The 14,798-nt window shown below is 35.9% G+C and overlaps 2 protein-coding genes across 3 annotated transcripts; both read right to left on the bottom strand.

Moving 5' to 3' along the window:
- Nucleotides 1-8: 8 nt before the first annotated feature.
- On the bottom strand, nucleotides 9-3,884 carry LOC122141140 (retinol dehydrogenase 14-like). Its single transcript, XM_042747475.1, has 2 exons — nucleotides 3,460-3,884; nucleotides 9-1,634 (listed from the first exon to the last, which is right to left on the bottom strand). The coding sequence occupies exons 1-2, from the start codon at nucleotides 3,811-3,813 to the stop codon at nucleotides 1,017-1,019; spliced, it is 972 nt and encodes a 323-aa protein (XP_042603409.1). The 5' UTR covers nucleotides 3,814-3,884; the 3' UTR covers nucleotides 9-1,016.
- Nucleotides 3,885-4,909: 1,025 nt separating this feature from the next.
- Nucleotides 4,910-14,394, bottom strand: LOC109113312 (cysteine-rich protein 2-like). Of its 2 annotated transcripts, XM_019126100.2 has the most exons (8): nucleotides 14,218-14,394; nucleotides 10,305-10,399; nucleotides 8,454-8,511; nucleotides 8,068-8,193; nucleotides 7,271-7,339; nucleotides 7,028-7,122; nucleotides 6,567-6,624; nucleotides 4,911-5,382 (listed from the first exon to the last, which is right to left on the bottom strand). In XM_019126100.2, the coding sequence occupies exons 1-8, from the start codon at nucleotides 14,258-14,260 to the stop codon at nucleotides 5,318-5,320; spliced, it is 609 nt and encodes a 202-aa protein (XP_018981645.1). In that variant the 5' UTR covers nucleotides 14,261-14,394; the 3' UTR covers nucleotides 4,911-5,317. The 2 variants fall into 2 exon arrangements, with proteins under 2 accessions (XP_042603410.1, XP_018981645.1); XM_042747476.1 differs by lacking the exon at nucleotides 10,305-10,399 and having other exon boundaries at nucleotides 4,910-5,382; nucleotides 14,218-14,359.
- Nucleotides 14,395-14,798: the final 404 nt, after the last annotated feature.

The following is a 14,798-nucleotide window of genomic DNA, read 5'->3' on the forward strand; positions in this document are numbered from 1 at the left end:
TCTGTCTCTTTAACTCTCTTTTTGTTTCCTTTACTGTTAGAAAGCTAGACTTGTGTATTGGGAAGAATTTATAATCTGGAGTTCTGTTTCCTTCATGAAATGTTTCCTTGTTGCATGTCAATGGCAGCATACAAAGGAAGGACCTTGGTCCTCCTCCACAAATGACAGAGTTTCTTTCCAGCATTTAATTTATTCAGTCTTTACAGAACAACAGAAGCACAGCATTTACACTCAAAACATTTCATGATAGTGCGTGTGATTAAGGACAGTAGCCAGTAAAATCCCTACAGCTCCACTGCGAATGAAATTTATCTAATAACAGCTAATGCACAGAGGTATATGAGGAAATGAAATGTATGCAGCCATTACTCTGATTCACTTTTTTGTTTGAGTAGTGACACCACACTATATGGAGAGCCACAACCTACGTGTTTCCTTTTTAATTTCGTTTGGACACTGAAATGTCACAAACATTTTCAAATACATCTCGAAATGAGTCACAGGGTGGGAGTTGCCAGGTTTATTTCACAGCCTTATGAGAAGATTATATTCTGGGAGACTAAAGTGTGACTAATTCACTTCAGAGAAGAATAGGTCTGTCAAATTAATTGCTGAACAACATTAAACTATATTGATGTATTGTAATAACTTGGTCACAAATCACCGGTTAATCTACATCGAGAGATATGCAGTGGTGTACATGCTATTCTGTATTCAAGTTAGCTCTGAGCCATGTGTTTCCTGGGCACGTTGCTCCTGTCATTTGTATTCAAGGGATATGTCGGACTCGATACTTTCAGGCTCTCATTCACAGAGAAAAGTGAGTCACAAGCCTGAGGCCATCTCTGAAAACACTGCAGCAAAGATACAGGGAACAGATGGACATTTTAATTTCCTGTCCCTTATCCAGTAAGTCCCTCATGTACTTGGCCAAAAACACTCCCCAAAAATCCAATGCACTGATGTTCGAAGTTTGCATTTGCCACATTTGTGAAAAGTGGTTGTGCTTCATCCCCTCAACCCCTAAGCCCCACCATGCTTTCACTCAGGTCCCAGAGCCGTTTAGCAGTATGGTCATCGGTGGCTTTAGACAGCAATTGTTCTTCTTCGCAATTAGCAAAGCATTTTCCAGACACACCCTCAACTTCAGGCGAGCATGCCAGGTACAGTGGGGTCTGAGCACCCTCCGGTGGGCTTTTGAAGAACAACCAAGAGACCAGTGAGAAAAGAGGCTTTATCAGCAGGGGGATGTTGACGTGCCGGCCCAATCTGGTCCTTACGATACCAGGAGTGAGGGCATTTACAGTTACCCCAGTACCATCCAGCCTGCGGGCCAGCTCGCGAGTAAACAGTAGGTTGGCAAGCTTGCTCTGGCTGTAGCAAAAAGCTTTGTTGTAATTCTGTTCGCTGTTCAAGTCCTCGAAGTTGATGCTGCCATACTTGTAGAGTTTGGAGGAGACCACGACGATACGGCTGGGTCCCGACTGTTTCAGGAGGTCCAGCAGAAGATTTGTCAGAAGGAAGTGACCCAGGTGGTTCACTCCCAACTGCATTTCATAGCCCTCTTCTGTCCTACTGAAGGGACACTGGTAGAGACCAGCGTTGTTGATAAGAACATCAATCCTTGGCTCTTCCTAATTTTGTAACACAATTAGGAGTTTAGAAATTTTAGTTTGTCCACATCTAATCACACTTTGTGTACAAATGCAATAAAGAAAACAAACAACTTTAGACACATAAAAAATTATGTGGTACAGTCGTTTAGCTTGGTTAAGACTAAAATGTAAAAATACAGATAGACTTCTATCCTCAAGTCTTCTGGCATGCTGTTTCAGAGGCAAAAACTGTGGATATGAAGACCTCAAGGAGGCTGCCTGAGGAGGCTTTCATGGGACTTGAGGTATATCTATTAAGAGGGAGAATGCTATTCTATCCAATAGAATTTTGTGTAGCTAGATATTGACTCGCTGCAGAAAATGTAACTAAAATGGCTTCATATAAATGTCTATTAAATCTACATGGGAAATCATGTGAATTTGTCATGGGAAATTGTCACTTGAAGTTGTTACAATGGCTGTATGTCAGTAACTAAAAGGATTTGAGGTTTTAAGTAAAACCAATAAGACATGATACATATTAACTAGGCCTGTTGGCATGTGTTGTGTCACAGATTCATTTAATTTATCAAATACGTTTTTATTGATAAATATGCTACCTAAAATTGTTTAATAAATGTAACACCATGGAAAGACTGAAAAATTGATGTAATTGGAAATGATTTATTTTGCTTTAAATAAGGCAGTCGGCACATTTATACACACTGCAAGTCCCAAATATTACAAATCCCTCATATGAGTGAGCCTAAGTCATGACAACAATTTGAGATTTCACTGCGAACCGTTGACGGATTGTTTCACAGATTTGAGAGTGAGACCTTGTGAAAATACCCTAAGTCTGCCCTTCAAAATCAAGTCTCAACCAAAGTGATACTTCTAATCTATCTGATACTTCTAATCTGTTACAATTTCATATAATTCATTAATTACAATTTCTGCTGGCCAAAATAACAGTGTAACAATTTCATGTAATCTCGTGTTATTTTTTCCACCTTTGCGGTTTCGTTTAAAGTTTAATGAAAATCTATTAAATGGATATTTAATCGCAGGTTCCCATTGTTGTCAAGACAATAATGTGTGTCCTTAACCAGAAATGTACTTTTTAAAATAAATCAAACCTGTGAAATATTGTCAGGGCTAAAAAGTGTCACAATCAGCCCAGTTGCCTCCTATTTTCATTATTTATTTATGTACAATTTATCAAGGCACCAAAATACCAGAGGTCGCATTAACCAAAAAAATTTCCATAATTGACCCTATAGTTGTAGAAAACTTAGTAGGCTACAGTATTGGGTCAAGTAATTTGTTTATATTACTACAGTTGTTATTTTTCCACAGCAACCGAATTACCACAATACATTAATTCAAGTATTTTACTATAGTATGGTTCAAAAACACTATAGAATTTACTATAATTACCATAATAATAAGTGCTGATAATAATATGCAATCCCATTAATACGTGCTTTGAACACTGCAAGTTAATTTGTATTTTTTCATGACTGGTGGCTACAACTAAGTTGCCACAGTTTATTTGTAGTAATATGGTTAACATTACAGGAAGAGTACAAAATATATCATATTTCATATCATATTCAGGACATTGGATAGGTAATTTCACTCAGAAACACAGGGGCTCAGTGCTTGACCTTTAGTTACACAACATGTAAGTGTAAGCACTTTCCGTGGTTTTTGTGAACTAATTTGGCCATTTTCTCAATAGTTTTTGCCAGAGCCATTTCTGCGTTCATTAATTCATACTCCATGGTGTTGTAGCATAATATTTAATGACATGCAACCTAGTTTCAATGACTAAAAGAGAAAGAGACCGTTGTAAACAAACCCTGATAACTTCGTCGCAGAAGCTGCGCACAGACTGGAGCGACGCGAGGTCGAGGTGTTTGATCACGACCTCTCCCTGATTCGGACTGGCTTGATTCTTGATGTCCTGAGCTGCCTCTTCAGCCCCCTGTCTGTCCCGACAGGCCATGACCACACGGGCCTGCAGCTTCAGCAGCTCCGCGGCCGTCGCCCTCCCGATGCCGCTGTTCGCCCCGGTCACTATCACAGTCTTTCCGCGCATCAGACCCGTAGGGTAACGCAGCAATTTCAGCGCTTTCCGCCTGCAGAATATTCTCCGGGCAATGCAGAAAACCCCCCCGCCGAGGACAGCGGCTAAAATGACCGCAGCAGACATCAGTGCAGGAATGCTGCTGAGTGTTGAATGACAGCGTGCGCGTGAGCACAGCGGACCACATTACCCAGAATGCACTGCTTTGGTATGCTTAAAATGTATTTCATATTTTTGAGGTTGACTATTCAACCTACTAGTTTATTACACGAAAAGAGTTGAACAACATTCATTCATTGCTATCATCATGATTTGTGACAGATCCTTCGATAGGCTATTCTGTGCACACTTTGATGTTATGATATAACAAATAATATATAGACTGCAACAACACATCACCGATAGCACGCGTACATCACAGAGACATCTATTTGACATCTGCAATAGTTTTTAGACTGTTTGCTCATCTGCAATACGTCTATAAGACATTTCATTTACATTATATTTACATTTAGTCATTAAGCAGACGTTTTCATCCAAAGAGACTTACAATGAGTAATGATACGTTTTCTATCAGATGTCAAATAGTTGTTTTGAAGATGCCTTTAAGATGTTTAGGATTGTGAATGTATGTAAAACTGAAATCTTACAGACGTCTGCCAGATGTTTATACACAGCAGATGCTTTCCAGATCAAGTGATCTTTACCAGACATCTTGCAGATGTATATGTGCTATCTGGGATTAAATTATATTATTATAGGGCCTATAGTAATATAAGAGCCTCTGCATTTCCTTCCTTTTAACTGAACACAATTATTTGTCATTTATGCTTGATTTTTTAAGAGTTGGTATTGATTGATTGATTGATTGATTGATTGATTGATTGTTTCCAGCTTCAGAATAATTTTCTTTTTTGGTGAATGTAGTTTTCTTATAGACATCCAAGGGTGGCACAGTGGCTTGGTGGTTTGCACTGTTGTCTCACAGCAAGAAGGTCCCCGGTTTGAGCAGTTTAGGTGAATTGAAGACTTGTGTATAGATTGACTTGAGTATGGATTAACTAGTTCTCGTCATGAATATAGATGCTGGAATGGCGTTAAGAAGAAAATAAACAAACAAAAATAGACATCCCAAAAGTGAAATGAAATAAAACAACTGAATACACTTAACAGTATTTTTTTTTTTTTTTCAAATACAAAGTTTTTTTTTTTTTTTTTTTAATACATAAACAGACCTTAAGTCCAAAGTTCAGAAAACATACACGTAGTTTCAGTAAACTATAATAAATAAGTGTGCTAAAGTGCTACACAACTAAACATATGTTAGAACTTATGGCAAAAACTGAATTTTGTTGTGTTACCTGTAATTCAATGTCACAGTCAAAAAAATCAATACCTTAACTACATTCTTAAAAATATATAAACCATATATAAATACAGCAAAAAGGCTAAACACGTATTCCTGTTAGTAAGTAGTAATACTAGCTCATTTTAGTACAATTAAGTGGCACTCTGTAGATGAACAAGATCAGTGCAGACTCAAGAAAGAGAGGAAGTGGAGTTAAAGGAAGCAGACAAGAGGCTTGAATCTACGGTTGCTAAAGATATACTGCTGCTGTGGTTGTGGTTCTTAGGACTGGCTCTCAGAATTTGGGTCCTCATATATGTAACTGCCAACACCTCCAGTGTTCACTCCTGAACAAAAACAGCAAATGATATTATCACGGGTCAGAGATGAATATTTCAAGCATTAAAACAATGAAAGTTTACTACACTCAGAAAAATGCTGGGTTGTTTCAAACTGGGTTGGTTTGAAACAACCCAGCATTTTTTGAGTGTATGATTTTACAGAAAAAAAAGAAAAAAAAAATGTCATTCAGTGTAACGATAGTTCAAAAAATCTTTTGAGGCATATTTAAATCAAGAATCGTTAAATTACAAAAGCCCTGTTTAAGGATAACAGTGCAGTCCCCCCCCCCCCCCAAATTACTAATTACTTTCAATTTAAATTTTTTTACCAATCTTTGCCACTATCCTTGAAACCACTTCAACCAAGTATTTTATCAGTAAGAATTTAATCATTAAAAATGATAATAAAATGTAGCATGATCACTTATTCCTTTAAATATTTTAAGTGCAGGTCAGAATAAGTAGGCCTATATTGTTTTACAGAAATATATCTGTTATGCTGAATGACAATATAACATTATTTCCCTCATATTTTGATATTTTATTGTCATAAATGTAATTGGAAAGTTGAAACATTAAAATAGACACTTGCAATTAAAGGGGTCATGATAATGCTAAACATGATTTTGTGTATTTGGTGTAAACCAATGTTTAAAAGGTTCAAACAATATATTATTTTCTACATACTGTACATTATTGTTTCTCCTCTATGCCGATTTTTACAAAGCTCATTGTTCTGGAGAGCATGGTGTGCTCTGATTGGCCAGCTATCCAGTGTGTTGTGATTGGCTGAATACCTCAAGCATGTGACGGAAATGTTACGGCCCTTACCATATTTGGAAACACACAGCGTCTCCACAACATGGCGGTGGCAGCAACAATACTACAGTTACGCCTTCTTTCTTTGCGTAAACATTTGGGCAGTGTTATTTAAATCTTCCAACACAGTGACATAGACATGTGGGGGCGTGTTTTAATGAGGCGTTTTAGGAGGGTGTGGACGAGTCTTAAGTTTTATAAAGAATATCTCTTTGGGTTCGAGACTTTCGTCTTTACAACTTTACAGATCTTGTATATGCACAAACAGCTTGTAACACTCCAAAGACAAAGAAAAACGTGAAATTGCATCATATGACCCCTTTAAAATGTGTAAGATAATGAAATTGGAAAATGAACAATGGGAAATGTACCTTTCGGGCCAAAGAGAACAGCGTAACAGGGTTTATGGCAGTACGGCTGGCCATCGTGCTGTAGTTTAAAACAGAACCCATGTTCACTATTAAATCACATTAAATCAAATCTAGATGAATTGCACATTTCTATTCCATCCATGCAGATATTTTTTTTTCTTTTTGGACCAAATTATATTTCAAATACATGTACATATATGTAGTGAATATCACAATATAAGCAAGTATTTTTGTTTTTTAGACTTAAAATATATTTAGTTTAAACCTTTAAATGCGTATAGATCTCAAAATGTACTTTGAAGGGCAAGAGAATGTCAAAATGTATTTTTATAATTTGCTAAATATAAATGATTTAGATTAAAATACATGCCCAAAATACAGTAGAACTTAAAATTTGCTATATATTTTTGGGCTGTTTTTGTCATATGAGAATCAACAGGTCTTTCAATTGAAAGTGTCACCTCTGCATGGCTGCCTGGAGCCAGAGTCTTGCTGCACCTCTCACAGCGCAGACAGGGTCTGTGCCAGTCTTTACCCAGGGAACTGACCTTTTCAGCTGAAACACAAAGAAGGAAACACAGGCCCTTCTGTAAGCATCAGGCGACCTCAGGAAATGCTAATGTATGTCCCGGCACTGCTGAACACACAAGTTCCAGCACAAGTCCACATTTGGTGAACTTTACTGTCTGAATGTCAGCGCTTACCGAAGTACACTGTTTTGTTGCACCTTGGGCAGATGTTCGGCTGACCAGAAAACGAACTGAAGCTTGCAGCTGGAGAATATTAAGTAAACAGTTATTCTCAAAAATATCAGTCATTTAAATGACATTAACATTTAATTACCATAAATGTAATAATCCTAATATATAATATAGAACTCAGTATCACCACCCACTTTCTTCTAGAAAACACAGGTGAATTTGTCCATGCAAATGTCACAATTGCATTGCTATATGGTTGCTAAGGTGTATTTAAACCCAACATATATAGTAAATTTAAAGATAGTTCACCCAAAAACAAAACAGTTGCTGGTTGGCATTAACTTCCATATTATTATTTTTTTTTTCCATACTATGGAAGTCAATGTCTACCAGCAACTATTTAGTTATCTACAATCTTCAAGATATCTTCTTTCGTGCTCAACAGAAGAAAGAAACTCAGAAAGATTTGGAACAGTTTGTGGTTGAGTAAATATTGATGTCATTTTCATTTTTGGGTGAATTATCCCTTATGAAAAATTTGCTTCAGTTATAAAAGTGATTTATACATTTACTGATTTGATAAAAATCATTAAAGATTTCACAGCAGAAACAAACCATGACCTGAAGGTGGACAATTTTAGAATTATGCTATAAACTATAAACAGAAGTCATGAAGTAGACATTTTTTTTAGGCAAGTTTTGATCGTGTTGAGAATTTAGAGGCCTATCAAACAAATACAGTAGGCTGTGTTGTGTAATATTAAGTCTCTGCATTATTGTCTACAGTAATACAAACTCACCCTTCACTGGGCCCCTAGTAGCCTTTTTCTCTTCAGCTTTGGGCTTGGTTTCCATTGCAACAGGGGCAGTGTCTTCACTGACAGGTGCGTCATAGACATATGACCCAGCCCCGCCGATATTCACGCCTACAGGGGTATGACAGGCAGTACAGTAGAATTCTTTAACATATCTTTTTTCACAAAAGAAAAAGTCATACAGGTTTGAAATGACACAAGGCTGAGTAAATGATGACAGAATTTTCATTTTTCAGATATTTAAGCTGCTCTTGTGCAGGCTGTCCGTCTCATTAATAATCTGTAGCATCAAAGGAAAGAGTGTCCTATTTGCTGCAAGCCCCACAAATTATGAGTAGATGAATCTGAGGGACTAATTAGATGTACTGCACCTTTTGGTCCATAGAGGGCAGCATAGCATGGCTTGTGGCAGTATGGCTTCCCATCATGCTGTTAACAGAAGGAATAAAGCACATCACTGAGATTAATTAGGCATCCAGTTCCTGTCTTACTTGTCTGTTGTCATCAAAAATTAACACTCATGCTGTCCAGAGATTAAAGCATGAAATATTCTCAACATCTAAAGAGCAAACAACTGCACCAGCCCTTGTGAAAAAGAATTAGGCTACACTTTTAAAAATAATCTTATTATGGAAATAATACACTTTAGAAGAGTATATTTAAGTGGTAATTTAAGTAATGTTTTCTGACATTTATTTTGTGGAATCTTACAGTAAAATGAAAAATGTATTATAATTTAAATTTTTAATAAATGCAACTAGTTGGACTAAGTAGGACTTTATATTTAATTACATATTTACTTCTATTATCTTTAAAATATATGATTGCCCAATACAGCCAAATGAAGTGATAAGCATTGATGGTAAACTAGAAAATACCTTAATGAAATAAAACTTGTGTGCCTTGTATTTAAATAATTTGTATTTGCACATTTGTAATGGCAAAGTTGAAATTTAGTACATTAAAAAATATATTTAAATGTAATATCGAATAACAAAGTACTTGTTATTATAAGCAAGAACTTTGTTAGTCAAAACAATTCAATTGGTGCACTTCTTTAAATGCATACATTCTAGAATGAGATTGTCCCTACCCATAACAACCCCAGCCTAGCAACACCAAGTTTTGAATCATGAGGTGTGTTTGACATTAACAAATTATTTCACTCACTAATATAATATTTCATGCGCATATAATTTCCCATTTTGCAAAAGAACCTTTCTGAAGGTTACATTTATCCACCAGCAAATGGAAACAAGTCACTTTTTAAGTGAATCATTCAACCATTCCCTCAACCGAATCATTTAATGCCAGTTGATTCATTCAGAGGTGTGTACCATAGTAAACAGGGTACTGTACTTCTGCTTTTCTATAAGTTACACCTACTTTCAGGAGCAATTTAGCATATTTATTTAGCCCGTCTGACATTTTTATGCATTGTTCTAAACAAACAAATAACATTTCCAAATTCAGCCAGAACTGTCTTTATGAGTGAGTCATTGAATCTTTCACTAAACCGTTTTGTTCAGAAACACAGATTCAGTCATGATCACAATTGAACAGCATCATGAACTGTTGTGATTTACTTACAGACTCGAAGCACTTTGATTGTGCTTTTCGCTTTGTTTGCGTATTTTCATTTTAGGCTCAAAAATAGAAATAACAAATTTGCTAAATAAGAATAAAAATTTGAATTCGCAAACTATAAATTATGGAGCCCCCCACATGACATGCAGGAAAAAAATTGTAGGCTAAATCGTGTGCACGATTTACTAATTCGTTCCCTCAATGTACTAAAACATGCACACGATTACTATTGCGTTCCCTCGATTTACTATTCCGTTCACTCGATTTATAAATAGTGCGCGAGATTTATTGGTTAGTTCGTTTGGTTTGATTTATTGTTTCGTTCCCTCGATTTGCTAAATCGTGCGCACGATTTGGCAAACGAGGGAAATAGTAATGGTGTGCACGTTTTAGTACATCGAGGGAGCGAATTAGTAAATCGTGCGCACGATTTATTCATTTTTTCTTGCATGTCATGTGCGGGGCTCCATAATAAATCAACATCGCTGACATTAGATGTAATATAAATGTACATTTGAATGTCATGATGCAGCAACTTCCAAGTCAGTGGAAAATATACATGAAGGAAAAGTGCATTTAATAGGATCTTTATCTTCAACGGTCTTTTACTGTGTTTTTTGTTGTCTTCGTCTCACCTCTGCATGTCCTCCTGGATTCAGGGTCTTGTTACAGCGTTCACACTTCAGACAGAATTTGTGCCAGTCTTTTCCCAGGGATGTTACTTTTTCCGCTACAAGACACAAAGGGATTTATTCCCTTTTCAGATCATCATTCATCTGAAGATGTACATTAAGATGATGGTTTAAAGGGCTCTTTTAATAAAAGTGTTAAAACTCTTCCCTGAAGCCAGCAATTGAGCTGAAATTACTCCGTAGAGACTCTTACTGTAATGGTGCCTGGCAAAGATCAGAGCTTTTATGAAATGGTGGTTTGAGTCTCGTCTTTGACGGTGTCTCGTCTATTCTGGACCATCTAAATGTGTTTATCCATTTCGTCTTTTGTCAGTGCGCATCTTAATGTGTCTAACTGAGTCCAGTGAGAGATAATGTGAAGCCTAATGTCCGTCTGTTTACTGTCTCACAGAGGATGTCTGGGAGATGTGGATGACTGCGAAACACTATCATAGAGTGAAAGGTTCTTATCAAATCTGACCTTGTCATATCGAGGCCAAAATATTCCAGGCACGTGCCTCAGGGAGCACAGAACACCCTCATGAGGCGATCTCCACAGAGCAGTGTCACGTCTCTCTGAGTTAAGACTGAAGAACTGCACAGTAACATTTCAGGTCAAACTTTGTGAAATCCATTCAAGGATGTTTAGGGAACTGTGTTTATTTTTGTGAGTTCTGTTGCAGGATGTTGCCTCAGGGTAACAAATCAGTTTTCTTCATTTTGCAAGCACATGATGCACATAAGGCAATAAACCGGCTAATAAAGAAGGGCTGACTTTGAATAAACCTATAAAAACGGTTCTAGCGACTATTTGTCTTAAAAAAATCTTTCTCTGCATGATATACCATGTGTTTGTGTCTATCTATCTATCTATCTATCTATCTATCTATCTATCTATCTATCTATCTATCTATCTATCTATCTGTCTGTCTGTCTATCTATACAGTATATACACACACGTCAGTGACACTCAAGGGTTATGCAAGTTTTTTATGGTATAAAAGTGTTATAAAAGATTTATATTTTAAATAAATGCTGCTCTTTTGAATTTTCTATTGACCAAAGAATCCAGAAAAAAAAAAAAAAAAAAAAAAAAAAAAAAATATATATATATATATATATATATATATATATATATATATATATATATATATATATATATATATATATATATATATATATATATATCATGGTGTCCACCTAAATATTAACCAGCACAAATGTTTTTAATGTATATGCAGGAAATGCTCCTTGAGAAATTCAGCATATTAAAATGATTTCTGAAGGACCATTTGACACTGAAGACTGGAGTAATGATGCTGAAAATTCAGCTTTGCCATCACAAATACAAGCAATTTGACAATTTTCCACTGCCTTGTTTCCAGGCAACTAAAATGGAAATATATTTATTTATTAAAATTACATGATTATTATTTATATATTTTTTAATGTATTTTTTGCTTTTATGGCGACTATTTCATGCTAAATCCATGCAATATTACTGTCTGTCTTTAATCTGATCTATTTTCTTCTCCATCTTTGTGCTCACAAACACAGCAGGACAGTAACAAGATTAAAAACTGAATGTTTTATTTATTTATTTTTTTGCTGCAGACAAATGTGCAAGAGTTGAACAGACAATAATTAGTCCTTGTCTCTAGATTTTCAGTTCTGTTTAATGCTTTCATGGTGCCCTCTTAACCTGAGTATCAAATAACTTGTTTCCATAGTGAGGATATGTGTGGCAAACTGCAGTCTGACAGGAAGTTACAGAGGTTGCAAACACTTCATAAACATTTTTTAGAAATACAAATAATCTAAATAATTTAATGACTTTCATGGAACAAAAACAAAAAAGGTTAATAAAGGAACAGTTCACCCAAAAATGAAAATTTACTGAACCTCAGGTCATCCAAGATGTAGATTCACATCACTTGCTCACCAATGGATCCTCTGCAGTGAATGGGTGCCATCAGAATGAGAGTCCAAACAGCTGATAAAAACATCACAAAATCCACAAGTAATCCACACCACTCCAGTCCATCAATTAATGTCTTGTGATGTGAAAAGCTGCATGTTTGTAAGAAACAAACACATCATTAAGACGATCTGAACTTAAACAATCTTCTTCTGGCCAAAATACCAGTCTAGAATCCATAACAACACTTCCTCAAGTGAAAAAGTCCATCCTTTGTTGTCTTCTCTGTTGTTTAGAACTAATTTGGACTATTTTCGCTTTTAAATGGTGCTTGATCTGTGCATATTTCTCTCCTGATTCAGACTAAACAACAGTTTCACCAGAAAACTCAATATTATGGATAGAGGACTTGTATTTTAGCCAGAAGAAGCGACAGTTTGAAGTTAAAAACATCTTAATGATAAATTTGTAAATTGTCTAAAACAGAGAGCTTTCTGGTGTGGATTATTGGGATGTTTTTATCAGCTGTTTGGACTCTCATTCTGACGGCACCCATTCACTGCAGAGCATCCATTGGTGAGCAAGTGATGTAATAATACATTTCTTAAAATCTGTTACAACTCATCTACATCTTGGATGGTCTGAGGGTGAGTATATTTTCATTTTTGGGTGAACTATTCCCTAAAACCACTGACTGGAAAGAGAAAGGCCTGCACAAACTGCTCTTATATATGGCATAAATACATGTGCGGGCAAAAAGCATTTTCCCTAAAAGCCATTTAAAAGTAGCCGCGTGACAAGCTGCATACTTAAAGGTTATTTGATGTAATCAAAAGAACAAGAATGCTTTCTCAGGTCACAGCTATGAAAGTCTCAAGTGAGCGAGTAGCAGCCAGAGACAAAGTGGATCTCACATTTGAATTATTATAGTGTTCAGAGGGAGGGAGTCAGCTCAGCATATGATATTAGCACAAACAAAAAATTTCTAATCTTCTAATCATGCATGTTGATTTTATGCCTTGGAAGAACAGAATTAATGAATGAATAAATAAATGTCTTAATTTTAGCTGTCTGCTGTTAATGATAAATAATAAATTCATACAATGACTGATTACAGTGTGGGGACAAATGCCAATGACACCTGCAGCTGAAAATAATTTTGGCCTAGTTACATTTAATCATGAGATAAAAGCATGATAAAACATCTCTGTTTAACATTTTCCAATAAATCAAAATGTGTTACACACCCCATTCAAATTAGGTTTTTGAATGAAGGGAAAGTAAAGGTAGTGAGAATGTTTACAGGACTCATAAAATGGGTCAAATCAGACTGACTGTGGTTGCATTTCAATTTGTGGTGGTTTTATTGGTTTATGCTAATTGCATACTTATTTCACTCATGGCTGTTCACGTAAAAAAAGTATCATAGCCTATTGAAAACCTAATTAGCTATTATTCTTTCATGTTTTACAGTCACCAGTTTTAATCAAAGAGCATAGCTATTCTAGTGCAATGGGATTATGAGCATTAATAGTGTCGTGTAATATATTATACAGTCATATTTCATTCATTTTTATCCTACATTTCATGCGCCATCCATTATTAAATCAGAAAACTCTCTCTTCTCTGTAGCTATACAGTGGTGATTTCCATTGAGTTTATTTTACTGCACGAGCTCAATTTGGTCTCTCAAATAGGTTACCATGCAAATAAAATACTCAGCAGATAAAATAGCTTGATGCAGCAATCAGGTGGACCTTAATCATACATCGTTATTAATTTACTAAAATTTCGTGCCACACTACTATCTGAGTGGTTTGCAGAGATTATTTATAAGGCATACGAGGATAAAAGTACATTCATACACTAAGGTTACAAGACATCTACGGTGCAGACAGGCGTTTGCATTGTTTTATTCGTTGCATTGCGAAATAGAAGAAAAAAAAATTGAAGACTTACCAAAATAAACAGTTTTGTCACATTTGGGACATTTAGATGCCATGTTCCGTGCGAAGCTGGGATTTCCTTTGATTTAAGCACGATGTCTTTTATTCAGATCTGAGTGAATGCGACTCGCGCGTTCTTGTAGAGATGCTCAAAAGCGCGAGCGCATCCTCCCTTTCAAGATCGCCAGCGCGGACCCTCCCTCGATGACGTCAGCGCAGCGGGCGCGTGAAATGTGCTCACCCTTCATTTCATTAAACATCGATGTCATATATAGACATCGTGCCATTCATAGAAACCGTATAATATATGGCAATACCTACTTCATCACAATACTACACTGAAAAACAATTTATATATTATTAATACATATCTACAAATAGCCTACATTATATAATAATGCAATAGCCAATGACTTCAATGAATTTTTATTATGAGAAATAATATAATGATTAAATTAGTTACTTTAAGAAGTTCAATGCAAGTTTATGCTGTCTGACTTTCAGGAGAATACAATTTTAAAATTGAGATTTCATGCAAATATGACTGAGTCGTCCTATTACTTTGTCATAAATCAATGTTTTAATTCAGATTGA

The sequence above is a fragment of the Cyprinus carpio genome, chromosome B20 (assembly GCF_018340385.1).
Source record: "Cyprinus carpio isolate SPL01 chromosome B20, ASM1834038v1, whole genome shotgun sequence".
In the NCBI taxonomy this organism is placed as follows: Eukaryota; Metazoa; Chordata; class Actinopteri; order Cypriniformes; family Cyprinidae; genus Cyprinus; species Cyprinus carpio.